This window comes from Schistocerca nitens, chromosome 12 (assembly GCF_023898315.1).
Source record: "Schistocerca nitens isolate TAMUIC-IGC-003100 chromosome 12, iqSchNite1.1, whole genome shotgun sequence".
In the NCBI taxonomy this organism is placed as follows: Eukaryota; Metazoa; Arthropoda; class Insecta; order Orthoptera; family Acrididae; genus Schistocerca; species Schistocerca nitens.
The window spans coordinates 153,173,350-153,197,404 of record NC_064625.1 but is presented as its reverse complement, the minus strand read 5'-3'; the positions used below and the strand labels follow the sequence as shown (position 1 = coordinate 153,197,404).

The following is a 24,055-nucleotide window of genomic DNA, read 5'->3' as shown; positions in this document are numbered from 1 at the left end:
TGAAGAGTACGGGTTGAGAGGACTAGCCTTGAAATTCCTTACCTCCTATTTGAAAGACAGGAAACAGTGTGTAAAGCTAACTTATCAAAATAATGAGCAGCTCCTAACAACCAAATCAAACTTCAGGACACTTCAAAGTGGAGTGCCTCAAGGAAGCATACTAGGGCCTTTTCTGTTCCTTGTATATGTAAATAACTTATTTGAACCCAAAATTGCACGGTCGTAAGCTATGCCGATGACATATCCTTCATCAGCTGTCGCAGTGATATGCAGTCTGCAGCTAACAGTACCGAGATCAGTTTCAATACTCTGTCCGCATACCTTACAGCAAACAAGCTTCTTGTAAATAAAGACAAAACGGTAATAATGAAGTTCATCCACAGTTACAATGCTGCCATAACTGATACTGTATTTACATCCCCATTGGGTCTTGCTTATGCAAATTCACATAAATTTTTGGGCATCATTGTTGATGAACACCTATCATGGAAAGACCATGTAGATAATATTTGCAAGAAAATCAGTAGAAATGTGTATCTACTGAAACGGGTCTCAGCCTTCTTGGACCATGATACTTTAAGGCAAATATATTTTGGGTTAATTCATCCGCACCTTCAGTATGGTATTGAGGTATGGGGTGGGGCATCAGCAGTTCATATAGATAGACTTTTTAGATTACAAAAAAGGCAGTAAGAATGGTAGCCAAGGTAGAGAGAGAGCATTGTAGAGACATCTTTAGAAAATATAAAATTCTTACGGTGTACTCCATGTATATACTGCAGGCAGTCATGTTCGTGAAACAAAATCCTCAATTTAATATGACAAACAGTAATGTACACTACTATGATACACGGGGAAGGGAAAATTTTCATAGAGTTGTGACCAATAAAAAAACAACGGACCACAGCCCACACAGAATGGTAGCAATTTTCTACAATGCACTACACTGTGAACTCAAGAAAGTAAATCTAAATATGCTAAAGAGTAGACTGAGGCAATTATTAATAGAGAAGTGTTGTTACTCTATAGAGGACTTTAAGTTGTAGTGCCATCTTGGAACACAGTGTATATAGACAAGGTCTCCAATCTATCAGTGGTATGAAAGAATGTAATTATACACTGTATTATGTGTAATGTACTATTATAAATATAAGCTAAATTGTGTTACACTATAGAGGAATCTACTTGCAGTGCCCTTTTGAAAAATAATGTGTACAGACATGTGTCTGATCCATATGTTGTTATGAAAGAACGTAAATATTTTACTGTGTATGTGTAATGTAATCTAAATTTTCCTGACAATGTCCGAAAACTTTTTGTTATATGAACAGAAAATAAATAAATAAATAAATAGATCTTCCTATGATGGACTAGAAATAAAATATGCCAACAAGCATAATTTTTAACAAGTTGATTTTCATGACCTAACCATGCTCAGAGTTTATAAAATTGTCACAGGTCTCCTGTGCGATTGTATGATACAACTTAAGTGAAGGGATAAGTAATAAATAATCTTCGAATTGAACACTAGATCTTTTGTTTTTTAGTCTGGCACTTAACTATACATGTATAAATTCATTTTCATCAGCCGTGACAATGACCAACCCTGCCTCACACCGATATTGATTTTGACTTCTTTTAACATTGTCAATTCCGATTACTCCAGTCTGACTCTCATAAAGCAGTCAGCATACCATACTACACAAATTTATACCACACTGCCTAAAAATAATCTTATCCGATTTCACATTAACAAAAAATCTATAATCTGCTTATAAATGCAATTTGTACTATGCTCACTAAGTTACTGCAATGACACTCACCTGCTTCAGCCTGCCAATCATCGCCTCTTCTGCCTCCATTGACAAGCTGTGCTGAAAGATGAGCCTCTTCGCCAGCATGCGCGCATAGAACTTCTGGAAGACGTCCTTGTCATCGAGATACTTAAAGACGGCAACCGCACGCGCCAGCTGTTCGTCTAACTCCGAGTCCACCGTATTACCCGTCCGGCGGAGTAACATATCGCAGTGCCGTGCCAAAATCTCTGGAGCGGGACAGGGGGTGTTAGGCTGCAAATAACATTCACACAGTCACCATGCAATGAGGTGAAAAAAATTCCAAAGAAAATTTAAAGTAAGAAAACAGAAAATTTACTAGGAGGCAGAATGGCTGGCCAATAATCACCTTGAGTGTGGAAATTTCACAGACTCCTAATGCAACAAATTTTAAGTAGCAACAGCATCCAGGAAAGAATAGGACCAACTACTTGCTGTTCCTACAGGGTGTATACGTGGACAAGGGAAAAAAATCCCAGATTTTCTGGTTAAAAATACACTTTTTACATTTTTAAGTGACAGTAAACTTAACCTCTGTAAAACTTATCAATCCTTTGAATGATTGATTTTATATATCAGTGTACAACTTACAGGCACTGAAGAAAATGAACCCCCTCCCCAACTGGGGGGGGGGGGGGGGGGACGACGCGTTTTGGAAAGATCTTCGAGTGCACCAACATGCACGCTGCATATTTTCATATTGTATATATTCGAGTTCCACCAAACATAGCACCTCCTTAGTTTCCTAAGCATTGAAATCGAGAGTGCGATGGGCTTTTGTAAGCCTATTATAGCTCATCTCACGTGATCTTGCCAGGCAATGATAGCAGATCTTCAGAGCATAGGGCACGTGATGTATTCAGCCAGTAGCAACATCACTGTTAAGAAGTGCAAACACACAAATAGGAAAAGTTAACGGTTTAAATTAATACACATAGTGTAGCTAGAAGAAAAGCTAGGCTTTCACATATAATATTGGTATTTTTTGCACGTTTTACTCTTTACGATACATCCCGCAAATGTGCCACTACAATTTTAAATAATGATGCAAATGTCTGGTCTTCTGGGTTTGAGATTCTTCTAAGTGGCTGGCCTTCAAAGTGTTAAGCTCTAAATGAGAGTCAAACACTCTGTGATTTAGGAAATTCAAAGGGCATTGTCGCAAGTAACGTAATCATCTTGCGTGAAATGAAATTTACTTTGAAAGTAAAGCCTTTCAAACCACCATTCACAATATTTTCCCACGACCTGTTGGAATTCGTTTCAGCAATCGTCAGAGAGCACCATAAAAAAAAAGGCGTTACTGCGCATGCGCAACTACGATGTCACAGGAAGTCCATATGTTCGTACGAATATAGCATTAAGACATCTTACATAGCATTAAGAGATCTTACATTACATTGTAAACGAAACAGAACATAAGATGATACTCGGAGAACAACAAAGTGCACATTTGTATGTCCAGATTCTCAAAGATATAGGCCTCAACTTGATATTAAGCTTTTCAGAGTGGTTGTTGGGATGCAAATTTTCTTGGAGTACCAGTTCTGTATTATCTCATGTTTGGTTCTTTATTATGGCATAATGTCATATGTGCCGGATGATGAAAACGTGCATTTGAAACAGTTGAAACTTGCCAACAGTGCGGAATGAAACACTTTGGTTCAAATAAATTAACTGTGCCTGTGGAATAGATTAATAAAAGGCAAATCTACAAAAACAACTTCATTGTTCTGCAAGGTGCTTCTACCAAAAACACAGAAATAAAATAAAATCAGAAAACTGAAACTAATAATATATTTTAGCCTTCTGTAATTCATCATCATAAGTTGTTTGTGCTTACTGCTGAGCGATGTGACCCCACGAAGCAAATGTCTCCATTCTGGGAAATTGCCAGCTTCTCTTAATGCCTGCTGAAGAGGTAGGCTGAAGATTATCTCGATTTGATCTATCCATCTGCTGTTTGCTCTTCCTCACGGTCTTGTGCCCTCGATCTATCCTTGCAAGATTATTTTCTCTAGATTTTCTCCATCTCTTCTCACAATACGGTCAAAGAACTGGAGAATTTTTTCAGTGACTCGAGAAGAAAGGCATTTGGAGATATCGATTTGTTCAATAATGGACACATTTGTTCTTCTTTCAGCCCATTTTATGCGTATCATCCTATGCCACCACCAAAGCTCAAACGCATCAATGCACTGTTTGTCTCTGGCCTTGAGTGTCCATATTTTGCAACCATAAAAGAAGACAGAAAACACGAGTGTTTCAACTAGCCGGATCTTTGTGCTATTTGTTATTGCTCTGCTCTGTCAGATCTCGGTGAGCTTCTTCAGAGCCACTCACCCTAGCATGATCCGTCTTCTTATCTCATCGTCACAACTTCCCGTGCTGCATATGGTTGACCCAAGACAGATGAAGGAATACACGACTTCCAGTTCCTTTAATCGACCTGTGAGCTGGATCTGTTCTTCTCGATCAATTATCATGAGTTTGGACTTGCTGAGGTTGATGTCTAATCCATATGATAGACTAATGTCCTTTATTCTTGTTAGCAGCTCAGTAAGTTCATCTTCGCTGTTGGCTAAAGCACAGTGTCATCAGCAAAATGGAGGTTGTTGATAGTTCTCCCACCAATTGAGATGCCTTTGGTCCATCGAGAGCTTTCCTAATGACATGCTCTGCATAGATGTTGTACAGTTGTTGGGATAGGACACAACCCTGACTCACACCTTTTGATACTCTGAAGGAATCAAACGAGCCAGCACTTGTCTTTACAACTGTGAAGTGATTATTGTACAGACTTTTGATCAATGCTATCAAGTGGGGTGGGACACCGAACTCTGAAAGCACCTGCCACAACTTTTCCCAGACAACACAGTCAAAGGCTTTCATATAGTCAAGGAAGCAGATGAAAACAGGAACACAGAACTCTCATGATTTTTCTATTATTTGTCTTATGTTGAGGATCTATTCCCGAGTTCCTTTCCCTTCAACAAAATCTGCTTGTTCCGTGGATATGTGAGGCTGAATGTAAAGCTTCAAACATTGGTTCAGGATGTAGAACAAAATTTTGCTTGTATTGGATATGAGGGCAACAGTTTGGTAGTTGGAGCAGTTCCTGATAAACCCCCTTCTTGTGTAAGGGGATGAAGAGAGACTTTGACCAGTCATCCGGCTACTCCCCAGTTTCCCATATTCTTTTACACAATGAATGCAGCACATCAATACCTTCCTATCCCATTTCTTTGATCATTTCTCCAGATATACCATCTACACCAGGGGCTTTATGATTCTTCAGATGTTGAATTGCTTTCTATATTTCACTGCGTAAAATTGTAGGTTCCAAAGCAAGTTGCTCAACTGCCTGATTGTCTGTGCTGTTGTTAATTCCAGAGTAATTATGTGAATGTATTTTAATTCACTTGATAGCTCCCAGCCACCGAATTCCATTTTGTTTTTATCTGACGTGACAGCTGTAAATGAAGAGGAAACAGCAAAATCACTAAAAGTAAAAAGCAAGTCATGTGGAAAAAACTCCCCCTCCCCCCCCCCCCCCCCCACAACAAACGAACCAAATGTGAACAGCTGTGACATCACGCTTATTGGAAGCAGTTTGTTCTTTTGAAGAATTGCATAGTCTTCGTCCTAAAGCCTTTGAGGTGCAGTACTGTCTGCCAATAGAGGGCTCCGAAATGTAGCATGTAATTCGGCGGTGTGTAATATAACTGTGTCAGCTGTATGAGAAACAGTGTGCTCTATAATGCTTCAAATTTGAAGGGTTCATCCACACATGGAGCACCATCACTAGACCCAGTGCTGAACCTTGTCTAGAACAGTTCCGACCGCCTTCTCAAAGGGATCCTCCTCCCCTCCCCCAAAACCATCCCTTGCAGACATTTCAGGAATTCCTCACATCCAGTGTTGCCTCCCAGTCCTTCTTGAAGAACATCCCGACAACCCCCAACATCACCCCAGCTGAATCCCGTGCCTTTAAGGAGCTGAAAACAGACCACTCTATTGTCATCCTCCCAGCGGATAAAGGCTCCACAACTGTGGTACTTGACCGTGTGAATTATGTGGCAGAAGGACTGCGTCAACTCTCCGACGCCTCAACCTACAAAGCTGTTATCGAAGATCCCATTCCCTCCATCCAGACTGAGCTGCAGAAAATCCTAAAAATCCAAGGTCCCTCACAAGGCCTCACAACGGCTTCCAGAGACTTACTCACTCCACCTGAGCCACGTACCCCTACCTTCTACCTATTACCCAAAATCCACAAAGAGAACCATTCTGGCCGTCCCATTGTAGCAGGCTTCAAAGCCCCAACAGAACGTATCTCAGCTCTGGTAGACCAACACCTCCAACCTATCACCTGCAGACTCCCATCCTACATCAAAGACACAAACCACTCCCTAGAACACCTCAAATCCATTCCCACTCCTCTCCCACCTGAAACCTTTCTTGTCACCATAGATGCTACATCCCTTTACACAAACATCCCACATACCCATGGTCTTTCTGCCCTTGAGCACTACCTCTCCCAGCGCCCACCCGAAGATCTTCCAAAAACCTCATTACTTATCACACTTACCAACTTCATCCTCACCCATAATTACTTCACTTTTGAAGGCCAGACCTACAAACAAATCAGGGGAACGGCCATGGGAACCAGGGTGGCTCCGTCCTATGCCAACCTCTTCATGGGCCGCATGGAGGAGGCTTTCCTGAAGATCCAACAGCTGCTTCCCCTGGCCTGGTATAGGTTTATAGATGACATCTTTGTGGTCTGGACTCATGGTGAAGAAACACTCCTTAATTTCCTCCATAACCTCAACTCCTTTTCGAATCTGAATTTCACCTGCTCCTTCTCCAAAGCCCAAGCCACCTTCCTGGATGTTGACCTTCATCTTGTTGAAGCTCACATCCACACCTCTGTCCATATCAAACCCACAAACAAACAACAGTACCTTCACTTTGATAGCTGCCATCCATTCCACATCAAACGCTCCCTTCCCTACAGCCTAGGTATTCGTGGCAAACGTATCTGCTCCAGTGACAAATCCCTCAACAATTACACCAATAACCTGACCAGTGCTTTCCTCTTCTGCAACTATCCTGCAGACCTTATCCACAAACAGATCTCCCTAGCAATACATTCCTCCCCGTCCAACAACAATGTTCCTACCCCCAGACCACACAAAGCATCCCCCTTGTCACCCAATATTATCCTGGCCTCGAATACATCAACAAATTACTCCGCCACGGATATTACTTTCTCAAGTCAACCCCTGAAATGAGATCATCCCTTGACAAAATTCTCCCCACACCACCCAGAGTTGCCTTTCGTCGCCCCCCTAACCTCCGTAACATCCTTGTTAAACCCTACAATATTCCCAGACTACCTTCTCTACCCAGCGGTTCCTACCCCTGTAACCGACCCCGCTGCAAAACCTGCCCCATGCATCCCCCCCCACAACCACCTACTCCAGCCCCGCTACTGGTAAAACATACACAATTCAAGGCAGGGCCACGTGTGAAACTACACGTCATTTATCAGCTGACATGCCTGCACTGCACAGCCTTTTACATCGCTATGACAACAACTAAACTGGCTGAGCGCACGAACGGACACAGACGAACTGTCCGCCTGGGAGATGTCCAATACCCAGTAGCGGAGCATGCCCTCCAGCATAATTCTAGGGACCTAGGAACCTGCTACACCGTATGTGCCATTTGGCTTCTCCCACCCAACACCAGTCCCTCTGAACTGCGGAGATGGGAACTTGCACTCCAACACATCCTTTCATCCCGCCATCCCCCTGGACTGAACCTACGTTAAACAACCTCACTCCCATTTACTCTTCAGTCTTCTCCCCTTTCCCTTTCCTCTTTAGACATTCACACATCTTTTCATCCTACATAGTTGTGTTTATCTTTATACTATATACCTCTTTACTTCTGTATGCATCCTCTTTGGTTTGAAGCTGGCACAGTACTTACAGTAGAATATCTTTGGCTTCCCTCTGACAACCATGCCTCCATCCTTGCTACCATCCCTGTTTTCCTTTCCCTGTTGCTTCATATCCTGGGTTGTGAGTAACTTAATCCACTTTCCCTTCTCCCCTTTCTCTCCTCCCTGATGAAGGAACATTTGTTCTGAAAGCTAGGAACGTAAATTTTCGGTTGTGTTTTTTGTGTATCTATCGGCTGTACTGAGCTGAGGTAAGTACTGGCCAGCCCCTCTATCTCTTTAAAAGCATTGTTGTACTGTTTTGGTTCATTAGTGCATTGTTGCAGTTGTGAAGCCAAGGCAGACACAAGCACAGTTACACTTCTGTGGTGTGTGTGTGTGTTGCCAGAGACAGGCCAAGCAGTGGACATAACAAAACGTAAAGCAAATGTGTATTGCCACCGCTCGATCAACTGTACAGTCTCCTATAGAACCACTCGCAAAAGACCTGCTGAAATTCATGTTGGGCAGTCGACAGAGCATGACCACATTCCAAAGAGTTGGAACTGAAGTGATTTTGACTCATGTTTGTGAATGAATTATCTGGCAACAGCATGGGGCACCATTGCAACCTGCTGTGCTTTGTTTGCATGATTTCTAATTGCCCTGTCTCACTAGAGAGTATTATTTTCAGACAAATGTGCGATATATGGAAGTTTATACTCGAGGAACATGGTTTTGTGGTCTAATGAAAATCCTCATCACGTACAAGATTTGGAAAGGAACCCATCTCCTATTACAATACGGACCAGTGTGTTATCATGATACCTGCCGTCTTTACAAGGGCTTGAGCAGAGATGTCGTAACTTGTGGTCCTATCATTTGAGTTGAGATAAAGAAAGCTTGTGCAGTAAATTTAAAATTACAAATACATACAGGGTATTAAGAGAGTGCTTCGTTTTCTTATTTTATCAATGGCATGCTACGATTACACAACTGTCTTCCCTTAACAAGCTACTTTGTTTTATGCCAGTATTCCCTCATTCTCTAACTCACTATTGCTCAATCTTAAGTATCTCTGTTATCCTGCATTTTTTCTGATTCATTCTTTCAATGTGTCCACAGAAAATTGGCTATCTTTTCTTTACTTATGTTTTCAAAATTTTCAAACAATCTCTTATTTGATCTCAAATGAAAGGTAAATCCATCTGCTATCACTCTATGCAGCCCCGGGATCTTCCTTACAAATTTCTTCTCTTTTTTCTCTATTCCCGAGAGTTCTTTTCTGGCACTCTTCTCTGCTGTATATAAGAATTCAGCATTATGCATGGTGCTTTAGTATTTGAGAATTGCATGGCAAGATAGGGATTTGGATCTTTACGTGTGTTGATCCAGTCTGAATGCTACTTACATCTTTCTAGGTATTTCTTCAACAACAGCCTTCTCGTCAATGTTCAGGATGAGAATCTCAATCGAGTGCCTGAACTTCTGTGTTCTTCTGATGTCACCATACATTGTAACAAAATAAGGGAAATCAGAGCTCCCGTGGAAAGATTAAAGTGTTCATCTTTCTCACATCCTGTTAGTTAGTATGTGGAATGATAGAGAAATAGTGTGAAAGTGTTAGATGAACCCTCTGTCAACCACTTACATGTGAACTGCAAAGTACTCGTGAAGATGTAGATGTCTTCATTGTCCACACTGGATCTTTTGCATTAATATTCCTGTGAACTGTCTTTCCAAAATAAATTTACATCAGATTTTGCATGAAAAATACTAGATTAGCTGCAAACTTGAGGCATTCAAATTTAATATGAATCTTTTGATAACTGAATCTGATTCTGTTTGGGATGTCATGTCAAGTCATTTTTTTTCGCCACTCTCAGATTACCTTCTGCAGGATACAGTTAAATACAGAGGGGTCCAAAAAAAATGTATCCACTGTTTAAAAGTCCATAACTTGCAAACTAATTGACGGAGTTGTCTCATTTTTGGTGAAAGTGTAGCTTAAAGTCCAACTTCAAGATATCAATGTAGGTGTTTGAAATGGTCACCATTAACATCCACACACAAACGATGCCGCCGAATTGCAGCACGAACTACTGACTGCAACGTGTTCAGTTGGATATTTGCACACGAATGTACAATGGATTCTCAAAGTTCATCCAATGTGCATGGCTTTTTCGATAAACGACGTCCTTCAGTGTTCCCCACAGGTAAAAGTCCAGAGTAGTTATGTCTGGGGAACGTGGTGGATACTCCACAGCACTTCTACGGCCTATCCATCTTTCTGGTAGATTTTCATGAAGATACACCCTAACACGATTTTGGTAGTGTTCTGGGGCACCATCTTGTTGAAGGCAAACTCTTCCGTCTCCATACAAGTCTCGGATGGCAGGTAAAATGGATAATACGCTCTCCCAGCTGTTGTCAGTTTTTGTGATCAGAGCCGTGAATTCCCATCGAGTAGCTCCTCAATTGGTCTCACAAGGGCCGGGTACACCCCGTTTGCCAACAGTGCTCGGCAGATCGGACAGTCACCCATCCGAGTGCTACCCGAGCCTGACAGTGCTCAACTTCGGTAACCTGACGAACTGGTGTTATCACTGTGGCACTGTGTTTACATAGCTCTCCTAAAAATTTAACTTGAGTTTGTGTGTTCATTAATGTAGTGCAAGCCCTCTTGTCTAGCCATCTATTACAATTTCCTTCAGCACGTCTCAGTCTATGGGATTACACACCTACTTAATATCAATAAATGTCATGATTACCTTTGTACCTATGGATAGCATTCTGGTTTTGATCAAGGTGCTGATGGTGTAAATCTATCCTGTGTATGACTGTCCCTGCTTGGTACTCTGCTAGTTCCTGATCTCTGTCACACTGTTCTATTCTGTACTGTTTTGTATAGTATCTTGGGTGCAAATGGAAGGAGTGGGATGTCTCTGTTGCTGCTGAAATTTGTTTTGTCCTATTTCTTGTACAATGGGCGACCAATTGCATCTTTACGGGCATCTGGACTGCTCGTGCACCAGAAAGTTTGTTAAGAGAGTGTATTAAGTTTCACTAGAATTACTACCTACTTTTTGAGATATTTACATTTATCTATTTTATGTTAGGGGTGGAAAGGCATTACAAAGGTGTAATTTGATGCACAATTGCCAGATCTGAACTTAATGTTCTCAGGCGTCCTTTGTGTAAGTTGATAGTGACCATTATCAGTTCAGATATCTCTCAGTTTTGAAATTGCCCGTAGATACAGACACAAAAGGGCTCACTGTTTTTCCAGCTATTTTCAAATGAACGTACCACCTGTCTCAGCTGCCCTAGTAAAGTGGGATGCGACAGTGGAATCTCAGCAGAAAGCATTTGTGGACTGATACGAGATGCATCCCCGGAAAATTCTTTTACTGACATAAGAAAGGCATTAAGGCTGCAACAAGCAAAACAACAGTACTGCAGGCATACTATGCACAATTCGACTCACTGGTCCGATATGAGATAGTTTTCTGGGGATACTCAACTCACAGTGTAAAGGTTTTTAGAACGCAGAAAAGAGCTCTAAGAATGATTTGTGGCCTTAAAAAGATGGAGTCTCGTAAATCCCATTTTACGGAACTTGGTGTTCTAAATGTTCCGAGTTTATTCATTTATGAAACTATCTTGTTCACTAGGGACTACCTCCTGAAAACGGGCAAACTGCTACAGAATGAAAATGTACACAACTATAGTACCAGAGGGAAATCAAATATACATCAAAAATATCACAGAACAACCACCTATCAGAGGTGCATAATTAACATTGGTGTAATACTACACAATAAGATACCAGAGGAAATAAAAAATGCTACTCATCCAATATTTAAAGCTAAACTAAAGGCATTTCTAATAAAGCACTGTTTCTATTCTGTCAGAGAATTTCTGAATAAGTAACAAAATTAATTGTAATAGGTACATATTTTTAACTTGCCTACTATTTTGCTAATACTATGTATTATTGTAACTTACCTTTGACCTGTCCAATATCAATTGTACAATTTGTGCTGTATGATAAAACTGGACCAATAAAAAATCAAATCAAATCAAATATTCCACAGAATTTGGAAATGTGTAAGTTGCACTTGTTTTTTTTTTGTGTGTGTGTGTGTGTGTGTGTGTGTGTGTGTGTTTGTGTGTGTGTCGGTCGTGCATTTTCGACAAAGCTCTTGTTGGCCAAAAGCTTATTTGTCGCAGTCTTTTTGTTGTGCCTATCTGTGACTCAGCATCTCCACTATACGGTGAGTAGCAATTTTCCTTTTCATAATACTGGTACAGTCCAGCGTGGATTTTCCATTGTTTGAAAAATGTTTAGTAACATATTGTAACATGTACAACAAACAGTCACTAGCAAGATGAAATTAATACGGTTGGTGTTCAAAATTACTAATGGAGTATTTCCATTTAAAGGTACTACTTCACTGCCACAGTGACAAGCTGAAAGTGCTTACCACAGTGGCGATTCCACTAAGTTTGTTATTAGACTGTAAAAAGAGCATGCACTAGAATAACTACTACCTACTTTTTCAGATATTTATGTTTAACAATTTATTTTATGCTAGGGTGGAAAGGCATTACAAAGGTGTAATTTGATGAACAATTGCCAGATCTGAACTTAATGTTCTCAGTCGTGCTTCACGTAAGTTGATAGTGACCATTATCAGCTCAGATATCTCACAGCATTGAAATTGCCCATAGATACAAACACAAAAGGGCTCACTGTTTTTCCAGTTATTTTCAAATGAATGTACCACCTGTCTCAGCTGCCCTAGTAAAGTGGGATGCAACAGTGCAATCTCAGAAGAAAGCATTTGTGGACTGATACAAGATGTATCCCCACAAAATTCTTTAACTGACAAAAGAAAGGCATTTATTCCACAGAATTTGGAAATGTGTAAGTTGCACTTGCATGAGATTACTATAGGTATTGTAACACAATTGTAGTTATTTATTTGGAAGAGGAAAAATTTATTGCTGTTATGTAAACTCAGGGTTGTACAAGTTTCCCCAAATGAAATTCCCTGATTTCCAGGCAAGTTTTAGCATTTTTCCTGACAAATTTTGAGATCTCAAGTGTAAGTAAAGACATAAGTCGACAAAAAAAAAAAAAAAAAAAAAAAAAAAAAAAATGTAAGTACTTCCGTATTTCTACCCCACGTTCGCAAAAATCTTAAGTACTAACATCAACATCTTTTCGAATGGACTGTTTTTAGATGGAGAAAGCAAGCCAAATTGAATATGTGATTCAGTAAGACCACTGTCATTATTTTATTTCAATAAAACGAAACACATTTGGTAACAAAAATTCGCATTTCCTTGGAGTCGCAAGACAGATTTGAAATACTTTCACCGATTTCAGAAATAGCCGCAAAAAGGAAGTCGGCCTCTTGAAAGAAGTGTAAAAGACAGGGAATAGTTGTGTAAACCAACACTATAGGTGACCACCAATAAAATGTTGGTTCTACTATGTTCGTTATTGCCAATTATCAGTTACTGTGTTACGTCTATTATTTTACAAGTATTGTGTGATTTTTCTTTCAAGAAATATACGAGTACACGGTGTACAAACCGCCAGCGACTGCTAAAATTTTCTGCTTCTTAATTGTCCATACTTTCTAATACATAAATTGTTTTCAAAGTGATAAAATGTACTAGAATAAATAAAATGTCTATAAAACGCTGCAATGTATAATGTACTTGTGGTGGGACAGCTGAAATTCCCGAAATCCATCACCCGCGGCTTCCGGCCTGCCGAGGAGCACCGCAGGCCCGGGTCCTCGGATAAACCACAAAAATATATTGCATTATGCCACACACAAACAGACCCGGCCCGCAAGCAGATCGGTGAGACTACGACAGGCAGGGCTCGCATATCAGTGGGAAACGACGAGCTTTAGATCGGAAGACCCGACCGTCAGATACGTGCGCAGAAATGGCCTGCGGTTTTGGCCCGACGTGGAAGTCCAATCGTGTGGCCAGCTATTCACGTGTCAAAGGCACCGTGTCGGTGAAATGAGACCGACCCGTGTAGCAGATAAGTTGCACAAATACTCTGAGAATCAATACTAATGAGGACAGACAGCAAATCACCGTAAGGATAATCGTCGGAGCCACAGATAGGCACGTAGAGAAGACGATCACACCCTCACTACTAAATTTTCAGCCATTGCCTTTGTCGGAAAACGAGAGCATACACATACATTCACACGAGTCACTCAGACACAACTCGTGCACACATGACCGCTGTCTCCGGCTCCCGTGTCAACAATCTCCTTAACTCTCATCGGCAGCTGCTACACAAGAAGTGGTGACAGCACTGACTTCAAGCTGAGAGGAATGGTAGGAATGGGAGAAGCAGTAAGAACGAGGGAGCACGGAAGCGGCACACACACTCGGCTGCGCCCGGCCAGTGACTGTGCACGACATCTCAGTAAACGAACAATTTCATCTACCGAGACAAAAAACACGATTTTTCCAGTATTTTTCTTTTTTTTCCCCCAAATTTGCCAGACATTTTCCTGACACGTTTGAAAATCCCTGACATTGCCCGATTTCCAGAATTGGTGGCAATCCTGAAATTACATATAGCTGTAACAGTATATCTATAACAGTATATTCCAAACAATTACATGCATTATCCATAGCAAACACATTTTTGAAATCTTTATACTCCTGGTGATAATAACCAGATATTCTACCAGTCACTCATTATCATCAAATCTTCTCTTCAACATTATAACTGAAATAAGATATGATGCACAAGGTAAATGCCACACTCCTCAGTCACAATGAAACTACCAGACTGCTCCTTCAGTAGTCAAACTGAAGCAGCAGAAAAAGCAAATAAGTGATGTCACCACTGTCATCTGTGAGCAGTTCCGAAGACAACTGGACCATTTCTCTGGCTGACAACTATAGTCAACTGAAAGCTGTCACTGCTAGTGGTTACGGTCCATAATTGCAGCAAAACAGTGCATTTATAGATCATATTTTGTATTTGTTCATCTCCTTCAAGGGTTTGGTAGACATTTTTTTGTGCACATTTTGCATACTGCAACACATATTTCCATAATTTCAGTACATATTTCTAGCAATTTTGGTGTGCAATGGCATGCATATTTTACCGTATTTAATCGAATCTCAGCCGCACTTTCTTTCCGGTTTTTGTAATCCAAAAAACCGCCTGCGGCTTAGAATCGAGTGCAAAGCAAGCGGAAGTTCTGAAAAATGTCGATAGGTGCAGCCACAACTAACTTCTGCCGTCGAATACGTGTAGCACTACACAGGCGTGCTTAGTAGGCATGAAGATAAATATTGGTGCCCAAACCTCTGCGTCAGTATTTAAAAAAAAAAAAAAAAAAAAAAAAAAAAAGGTGGAAGACGAGCTTTTTTTCTCCGCCCCGAGTTTCGACCACTGCATTTTCGTACATTATCCGATGAAGTCAATATAAATTCCGTATTGCTCATCTACGAATGTAGCAGAATTTCAATGTACTATGAAAATCCGACTGGCAAGACTGTTTGGGATGTTTGTCAATATGTTCAACTCTACGTTCTGAATTTTTTCCTACCTGTGAGAAGAGATGGTTGCTAATAGGAACCTGATGAAATGTGAATCACATGCCATTATTCTCTTCACCATGAGACTAATACGAATATAAACATTTTGCCATGTATTCTTTCGTGTTTGCTGCTATCTCGTTTAAATCCTGTCTGCCTAATAAACTACGAAACTAGAATGAGACAACAGCAAACGCGGAAGAATTTACGTATCGTGTCATGTTTATATTCGTATTATTCTTATGCCTAATAATGATACAGTCAGAAATGAAGCACGGCAACTGACTAGATTTTTAAATCTAAGATGACTCTAATTTCTGTGCAGAATTTGATGTACTAAAGAAGTGGCAGCAAAGATTTTCAAATGGAGAAAAATTTTTGCCTAACTCTCGTTCAGAACATGTTCTATCATACGCAGTCTATTATTTGGTTCTTGTTGATCATTATCAAAGAAAGCAGCTGTGTAAGTAACAACAAATAGCAGTCTCTGGCCACTGTTTCGCTACTGAGACAATTCCTCTCGCTCTTTTTTTTTTAAAGCGGTGGTAGCACGCACAAAAGAAAGCCATGCCGCGAGCGGCGACAGGCCGTAAACACTCACTATCAGAATGCGACAAACAATGCACGACACAGTACAGTAATGCATTTTCAGCTTAGAGTGACATAAACACCTATAACAAAGAAAACGGCACTTATCAGATCAAAGCAAAATAAGCAATCGATTCAAACCAGATGAAGCACGTGAAAAAGGAAGGGTACCCGTATAAATACGGACGGAGCGCCTGACGCATAGCAATGGCTACCTGGTAAAGCTTAACTGCTAAGCTTACGACTCGAACCAAACTACTGTAGCTGTATCGTCATTCATTCGACCTAAATCATGTCTCATATTACAATGGACCAACTTTGTTTCGATTTGGAGGAGTGGCCTAAAACTTTTCTCTCCCCTTGAATTTCGAGTCTCAAATTTCAGGTGCGGCTTAGATTCGGGAATTTTTTTTTTTCCTTTATTTCGAGTCTCATTTTTCAGGTGCAGCTTAGATTCGAGTAAATACGGTAATTTCTTTCAGTGCATCAATATGCCACCTGGTAATGATGCATTTTATTCCACTTTTTTATCATTGTGATCTGTTTCAGACAAGAACGTATGTTCCATATAGTGAGAAGCAGCCACACGAGATTACCTGCAGACGGTGGTTAACGACACGTGACACGGCTCGATCCAGGGCGGCAGTAAACGAGCTGTCACCCAGGAATGCATCAATCACCAGGTCGTGGTACCGCTCCAAGATATTCAGCACGTTACTCACAAAATCTGCAGGCGCTGGTGCTGTAACACAAGTTCCAGATTTAAAATTGCGATCCAGATTCATTGAAGATTGCCATATCAACTCTACGACTGGCATTTACAAAATATTTTGATTTGAGTCAATACTCATAATACTCATCTGGGCAGCAAAACATATTCCTTTGTAAGTGTATGTTATTCCCGTGTTACTAATAATATTTTTTTTTTTTTTAAATCTTACTAGGGATTTAGAAGGACTCTTCTAAAAGTGTGATGTTTGCTACTAATGCAAGTATACAAATGAATAGCTGTAACACATCCGTACCAGATACAGCAAGAAGCGTAACGGAAGAAGCTGGTTCGAAGCAAACAGCTTAACCCTTAATCTTAACATTCATGTTACGTAATTCAAAATAAAACAAAACAGCTTACAGGTACATGAAGCAGAAATCAATGCGCGCACACTAAATTAAACTACCTGTGAAATTCCCAAGCATCAATATACTAACGCGCGGTAACCATACGGTCTGAGGCGTCTCGTCACGATCTGCGTGGCTTCCCCTGTCGGAGGTTCGAGTCCTCCCTCAGGCATGGGTGTGTGTGTGCTGTCCTTAGTGTAAGTTAGATTAAGTAGTGTCTAAGGCTTAGGGACAGATGACCTTAGCAGTTTGGTCCCATAGGAACGTACCACAAATTTCCATCAAGACAGATAATAAAATAATGAAGACCAACACACAGGTGATGATATGATGATATTGTCATTGTGGTTTCAATCTGAACACCAGTTTAACACAGCTCTTAACATCTGTCTGTTCTGTGTAAGCCTCTTTATCTCTGCATGACTATTGACCCTACATCCACTTGAACTTCCAAGCTATATCTCAAGTTTTGGTCTTGCTCCATAATTTTTGTCTCTTGTGTCAAAAATTTCTTTTGTAAACAATTCGATTCAGTTACCATTTCATTAGTTATTTGTTCTACCCACCTAATCCTCAGTATTTTTCTGCAGCATCACATCTCAAAAGCTTCTATTCTCCTCTTTCTTGTATTGTTTATTGTGCAGATTTAATTTTACTTTGGTTTGTGGGGTGCTCAACTGTGTGGTTATCAGTGTTTAATTTCTATGTATGGCTACACTTCAGACAAATTCTTTCAGAAAAGGCTTCCTAGCACACAAATTTACATCCAATGTCAACAAAATTCTCTTCCAGAAACGATTAGTTGCTACTGACAAGATGAATTTTATATCCTCTTCATTTTCATAAATCATCAGCTATTTTACTACCCATATAGTAAAAGTCACCAATTACTTTTCGTGTCTCATTTTGTAATGGATCTGGGAGATGTTATTTTTCTTTACTGTATTTGTCGATACCAAATTGTAAATGTTTTTTTTTTTATACTTTTTGTCAGAATTTATTGTAATTTGCCTTATTATATGTTAATTTACTTATGTTTTTGAGAGTGAAAGCATAATGATTATTATTAGTAAATGTATCGAAGAATAGCAAAGAGACTGATTACAAGTGGAAGCTTGTGTGTTGTGTAAAATATCTTTAACGCTGGAGTCGTCTTTGACTATAGTCAGTCAGCAGGTAACTCTTGGTGTGTGTTGACGGAAGAACAATGTGAAGGTCGCCGTCATAAATAATTTTGAATTATGTTACTATTTTTTTTGTATTAACCATAAAAAAAGAAACTACATTTGAAGAAATGGTATTTGAAACACCAAAATGGGGCAAACACGTTGAACCACGTCTTTTCCGCAGCCGACAAAGATGCATTGTGGAATCATACTTAGACAACTGAAGCCAAGACTAATATCGCCTTGCAAACGTCTAACGGAAAAGGTACTGTCACGAAATATGGCAAATTTAAGTAAATAAAAAATAGTGACCATATTTTCAACTTGTGTCTTAGCCGGGATACAATATTTCAACTGGGGACTGTAGCCGGGATATTGTGTTCACAAGATCTTCAACAGTGCTACGAGGAAGAAAATTTTTGTGTGTTAATACCAGTTTCTTCAGAATGTGTGTTACAGTATTTGTGTTCATCGGTGTAGTAGCCACCAGAAAGATCGCGGGAGGCGCACATTGGCACGGCGCGTCACGGGCGGTAGTTGCCGCAAGTAGAGTCCCGTCCACCAGAGGGCACGCGAGAATTCGGACGCGACCTCTGCCGGCGTAACAACCAGAACAACAACAACAACTCCGGCAGCACGGGCCGTGCCCAGTCAGTTAACATCGGGCACGCCTAGAACACAGTCCCGGTCTACGCTAAGTGAAGTGCGACGTAACGTGAACAGTGTTACTACACAATTGGCGACGAGTAGGGTGGTTCTTTCGCGTGTTGCGTCGTTGTTCCGGTTTCGCAGCTTCTCCACGGCACGGAGGATTTGGTACGGGTTTTGGTGGCGCAGCAGACGGAGCTCATGGCCACCATGAAACAAGTGCTTCCGGCGTTGCTCTCCACGCCGTCTGCTCCGGCGCAGTTCCCTCCTCCCTTTCCCCCGTATGATGAGACGGCGGAGGATTGGGACGCATACGAACATCGCCTTCGGCAGCATTTCCAGGCGTTTCATGTTGCCGATGCGGAGGTATGTCGTGCTCTCTTCTTGTCTCGGATATCTCCCTCGCTGTATCAAGTTTTGTGGCAGCTAGCGTCGTTGCAGGAACCCTCGTCCTTGTCTTTTGACGCATTGTGTTCATTGCTGTCTTCATATGATCGCCGCCGCACGCATGTTGTGGCGGCTAGGGTCGAGTTCTATCAATGCAAGAAACAGCCCCATCAGTCTTACCGGGCGTGGGCCGCTACCCTGCACGGTCTTAGTCGCAAGTGTCATTTTGTCACGGAGCAGTCGCGAGAGTCGTATGCCCACGTTATGGTACGCGACGTCATTGTTCGTTCGGCCCCTGATAGGGAGGTCCGGCAACGGGCCCTGCAGTTAGAAGACCCTTCCCTCGAGGAAGTTCTGTCCATCGCTCAATCGTACGAAGTCTCTCACGCGGCAGGTCAACAGCTGGAAGCGTGGTGCGACGTCGCGGAGTTTCAGGGCGGCGCGGCCGCGTCCACTGTGTCCGGGGTGGACGACGTGCGAGCGGTACAATCCGGCCGTTACGGCCGCTCCCGCACGGCGCGTAAACAGAATTCCGGCCGCCGGCCCCTGTTGCCGTCCTGTGCATCGTGCTATATACATCACGATCGGTCAGAGTGCCCCCGGCGTTGGGCCGTTTGTCGCAAATGTAATAAAAAAGGTCACATCGCTAAAGTTTGCCGCTCAGCCTCAAAGGCATCGAAGGAAGCAAGTACAGAGGACATGGACGTTGACATTCAGGAAGTTTCATCGGGCCAGGCTCCCGACGCGTCGGCACGCAAACTCTTTATCGAGGTGTCGGTTCGGTCGCGCCGGTTACAACTGCAAGTAGATACGGGCGCGGCAGTGTCGTTGTTGAATGCACAAACTTATTCCGACCTGGGATCGCCCCCGTTGGCGCCAGTTTACCGGCGTCTACGCGGTTATGGTAAACAGTTCATTCCCCTACTGGGTCAATTCACTACCGACGTGACTTACAAATCAGTCACTCACCCTATTACTTTTATTGTTGTCAGTGATGCGAGCTCCGCTAACCTTTTTGGCCTGGATGCCTTTCAGGCTTTCGGTTTTTCTATTGCTGACACCATACAGTTGGTCTCCGAAGACGTTCCCTATCACTCATTGGAATCTTTGATCTCAGACTTTCCAGATATTTTTGAGGAGGGCCTGGGGCGTGTTTCCGATTTTGAAGCTCACTTAACGTTGAAGGCGCCGGCTCGCCCGCGTTTTCTACGCGCGAGACAGATCCCCTTGGCTCTCCGCCCTCAGGTAAAGGAAGAGCTAGACCAGCTGACAGCCCTAGGGGTCGTTCTTCCCGTTTCTTCCAGTGAGTGGGCTTCGCCCCTCGTTATTGTCAAGAAGCCCTCCGGAAACTTACGTCTTTGTGGCGATTTCAAGGCCACCATTAATTCCCAATTGGTGGTGGACACCTATCCTTTGCCTCGTGCTGATGAATTGTTCTCCGCCGTAGCGGGAGGCCAATATTTTTCGAAAATCGATCTTTCGGAGGCTTATCATCAGATACCACTTGATGAGGACTCCAAACGGCTGGCGGTCGTCAACACCCCGTTTGGCCTTTACCAATAGCAGCGGTTGGCTTTTGGAATATCCAGTGCCCCGGCGATATTCCAGCGTTATCTTGAGCATGTCACGTCGACAATCCCTCATTGTATTAATTACCTGGATGACATAATTGTCACAGGCCGCAGCACGAAGGAACACTTGCACAACCTTCGCACCCTCTTTCTCAAATTCAGGTCTGTGGGCTTGCGTTGCAACCTGCACAAGTCAACCTTCTTCCAACCGTCCATTGAGTATGTGGGCTACACCATATCTCGGCACGGCATCCAGCCACTAGGAAGTTTGGTCCAAGGTATCGTCAACCTTCCTCGGCCCACTTCGCTGAAAGAGTTACAAGCTTTTTTAGGCAAGATAGCCTATTACTACCAGTTCATTCCCAGGGCTTCCACTATAGCCCACCCCCTGTACTGCCTTCTGCACAAGGGTGTTCCTTTTGATTGGTCGCCTGCATGCGAGCGAGCGTTCACCTCGTTGAAGGGCCTCCTCACTTCAGCCCCTTGTTTGGCTACTTTTGATCCCCGTAAGCCGTTGGTCCTGGCTACAGATGCTTCGCAGTATGGGGTGGGGGCGGTCCTGGCCCATCGCAACGCAGACGGTTCCGAGCAACCACTGGCGTTTGCGTCTAAAACGCTTAGTTCCGCGCAGGCCCATTACTCCCAGGTGGAAAAAGAGGCTTTGGCCATTGTCTACGCTGTTACCAAGTTTCACCCTTTCTTGTATGGCACGAAGTTTCAGTTAATCACTGACCATAAGCCGTTAATATCGTTATTTGGCCCCGCCTCTCAGATTCCGGATAGGGCGGCCCACAGACTACAGCGCTGGGCCTTGTTCCTCTCTAAGTACCATTATGACATTCATTTTCGCCCTACAGGACAGCATGCCAACGCTGACGCTCTTTCCCGTCTTCCGGTGGGCCCGGATCCTACGTTCGATCGAGAGGAGATTATGTGTTTTCATTTGGATGTGGCGTCCCGCCAAGCAGTTGATGGCTTCCCGATCACTAGTTCTCGAGTCGCCAGGGAAACGGCAGCTGACCCGGTTCTCCGGCAAGTAGTTCGCCTCATTCAGCAGGGGTGGTCCTCCCGCCCTCCGGGCCGGGCCTCGGACCTTCTTCGTAATTATTTTCTTCTACGAGACCGCCTCTCGGTCTTGGAAGGAGTTCTCCTTCTGGCTACCGATGATACAGCTCCTCGCGTGGTTTTTCCTGCAGGTTTACGAAGGGAGGTCCTCACGTTATTACATGCGGGGCACTGGGATGTTTCCTGTACTAAAACCTTGGCTCGCAGACATGTGTACTGGCCCGGTATTGACAGAGAAATTGAGCACTTAGTGGCCGCCTGTTCCCAGTGTGCGAGCCAACAAGCATCTCCCAGGGCAGCGTTCTCTTCATGGCCGCCGGCAACCCAAGCATGGGAACGTGTTCACATAGATTTTGCAGGCCCGTTTCTCAATGGCTTTTGGCTCATTGTCATTGATGCTTATTCCCGATTCCCATATGTGGTTCGCTGCTCCTCAACCACTTCAGAAGTTGCAATCCAGGCACTAGCAAAAATCTTTTCTGTGGAAGGTCTGCCAATCACCCTCGTCTCAGACAATGGACCGCAGTTTATTTCGCAGACCTTCCAGGATTTTTGTAGGCGCTTCGGTATTCGGCACGTTTGCTCTCCCCCCTTCCATCCACAATCGAATGGGGAAGCCGAGCGCATGGTGCGCACATTTAAGACGCAGATGAAAAAGTATGTGCACGAATTTCCTGCAGAGGAAGCCTTGACGTTTTTCTTGACGGCATACCGGACCACACCAATGGGCGAATGCAGCCCCGCAGAGCTCCTCCATGGGCGTCAACCTAGGACTCTGCTGCACCTCCTCCGGCCTGGTCCTCGCCAGTCTTCACAAAACGGAGTACCTGGCTTTCCACTGGGTATGTCGGTCTGGGCCTGTGGGTTTGGTCGCAATCCACGTTGGATACCGGCGGTGGTCCTGCGCCGAAATGGCCGCCGGCTCTATACCTTGCAGGCGGGGGATCAGGTGGTACGTCGTCACCAAAATCAGCTACGTCCACGTTCGGGCACCCACCCTCTGACCTCTCGGACGCCGGCTTCCCCATTGCCGGCACCTGTATTGGTTTCACAGGGGACGTTACCTCCTCTCCCCGCTGTGACTCTGCCGCACTGCAATGGTTCTCAGCCTTGGCAGCCTCCAGTAGCTCCAGCACCGGCATCGCCATCAATCGAGATGCCCCAGCGAGAGCCGGCCCCCCTAGCAGGCCCGGTTTCTCAGGGGGCTAGTTCACCTGTGGTCGTCCCTTCCCCTTCGTCCCCGCCACTGGGTCTTGCCCCTCCCGAGGTGGAACAGGATCCGGAGTTCGACAGCTTGTCACCTGTTCTATCCCGAGCTCTGGTTGGGGGACGACGGGGGCCTCTTCGTGTGGGTCACTTCCAGCCGTATTCGAAGGTTCCGGTTCAAGGGTTGGCAGCTCCCCTCGACTCCGGTCATCCCATGGATGTGGAGGTCATCGCTCCTGCCCAACGCTCCACCTTCCGACGCAGTGGATTACAGTGGCTTCACCCCCCGAAGGAGGAGGAGGAGTGTAGTAGCCACCAGAAAGACCGCGGGAGGCGCACATTGGCACGGCGCGTCACGGGCAGTAGTTGCCGCAAGTAGAGTCCCGTCCACCAGAGGGCACGCAAGAATTCGGACGCGACCTCTGTCGGCGTAACAACCAGAACAACAACAACTCCGGCAGCACGGGCCGTGCCCAGTCAGTTAACATCGGGCATGCCTAGAACACAGTCCCGGTCTACGCTAAGTGAAGTGCGACGTAACGTGAACAGTGTTACTACAATCGGGAAATAAAAGTTTTGAGAAGAAATGTTTCAGCAAAAAATATAATTTTCGACAGAAGAAAATACTTCAAGAATTTTGGTCAACAATCACATGGATGGAAAATGTGGATTTGCAACAGTAGAAGAGTGTTCCAGATAAGTCACGAAACCCTCGCATTTTGTTAAAACAATATTTTTGTCTTGTTTTGTATTGTTGTGTATAAATTTTTGTTCTTCACAATGACTTTATGAGATTTTCGAGAGTATTGTGCCTAAAGTAGAAAGTAGTAATTTAATAGACTTCGAAAATCAGGACAGGTCAAATGAAACAGAAAGAACCGATCAATTTGATTTAAAAAGTTTTCTTGTAAATTTCACGAAAGA

The 24,055-nt window shown here is 43.3% G+C and overlaps 1 protein-coding gene across 1 annotated transcript in view; it reads right to left on the bottom strand.

Annotated features, from left to right (window-relative positions):
• Positions 1-24,055, bottom strand: part of LOC126215023 (cullin-2-like) — a 128,986-nt gene that overhangs the window by 34,360 nt on the left and 70,571 nt on the right. Inside the window, exons 7-8 of the mRNA XM_049941645.1 lie at positions 16,566-16,711; positions 1,824-2,069 (exon numbers count right to left, since the gene is read on the bottom strand). Of these exons, the coding sequence (XP_049797602.1) occupies positions 1,824-2,069; positions 16,566-16,711 (392 nt within the window). The remainder of the gene's footprint in view (positions 1-1,823; positions 2,070-16,565; positions 16,712-24,055) is intronic.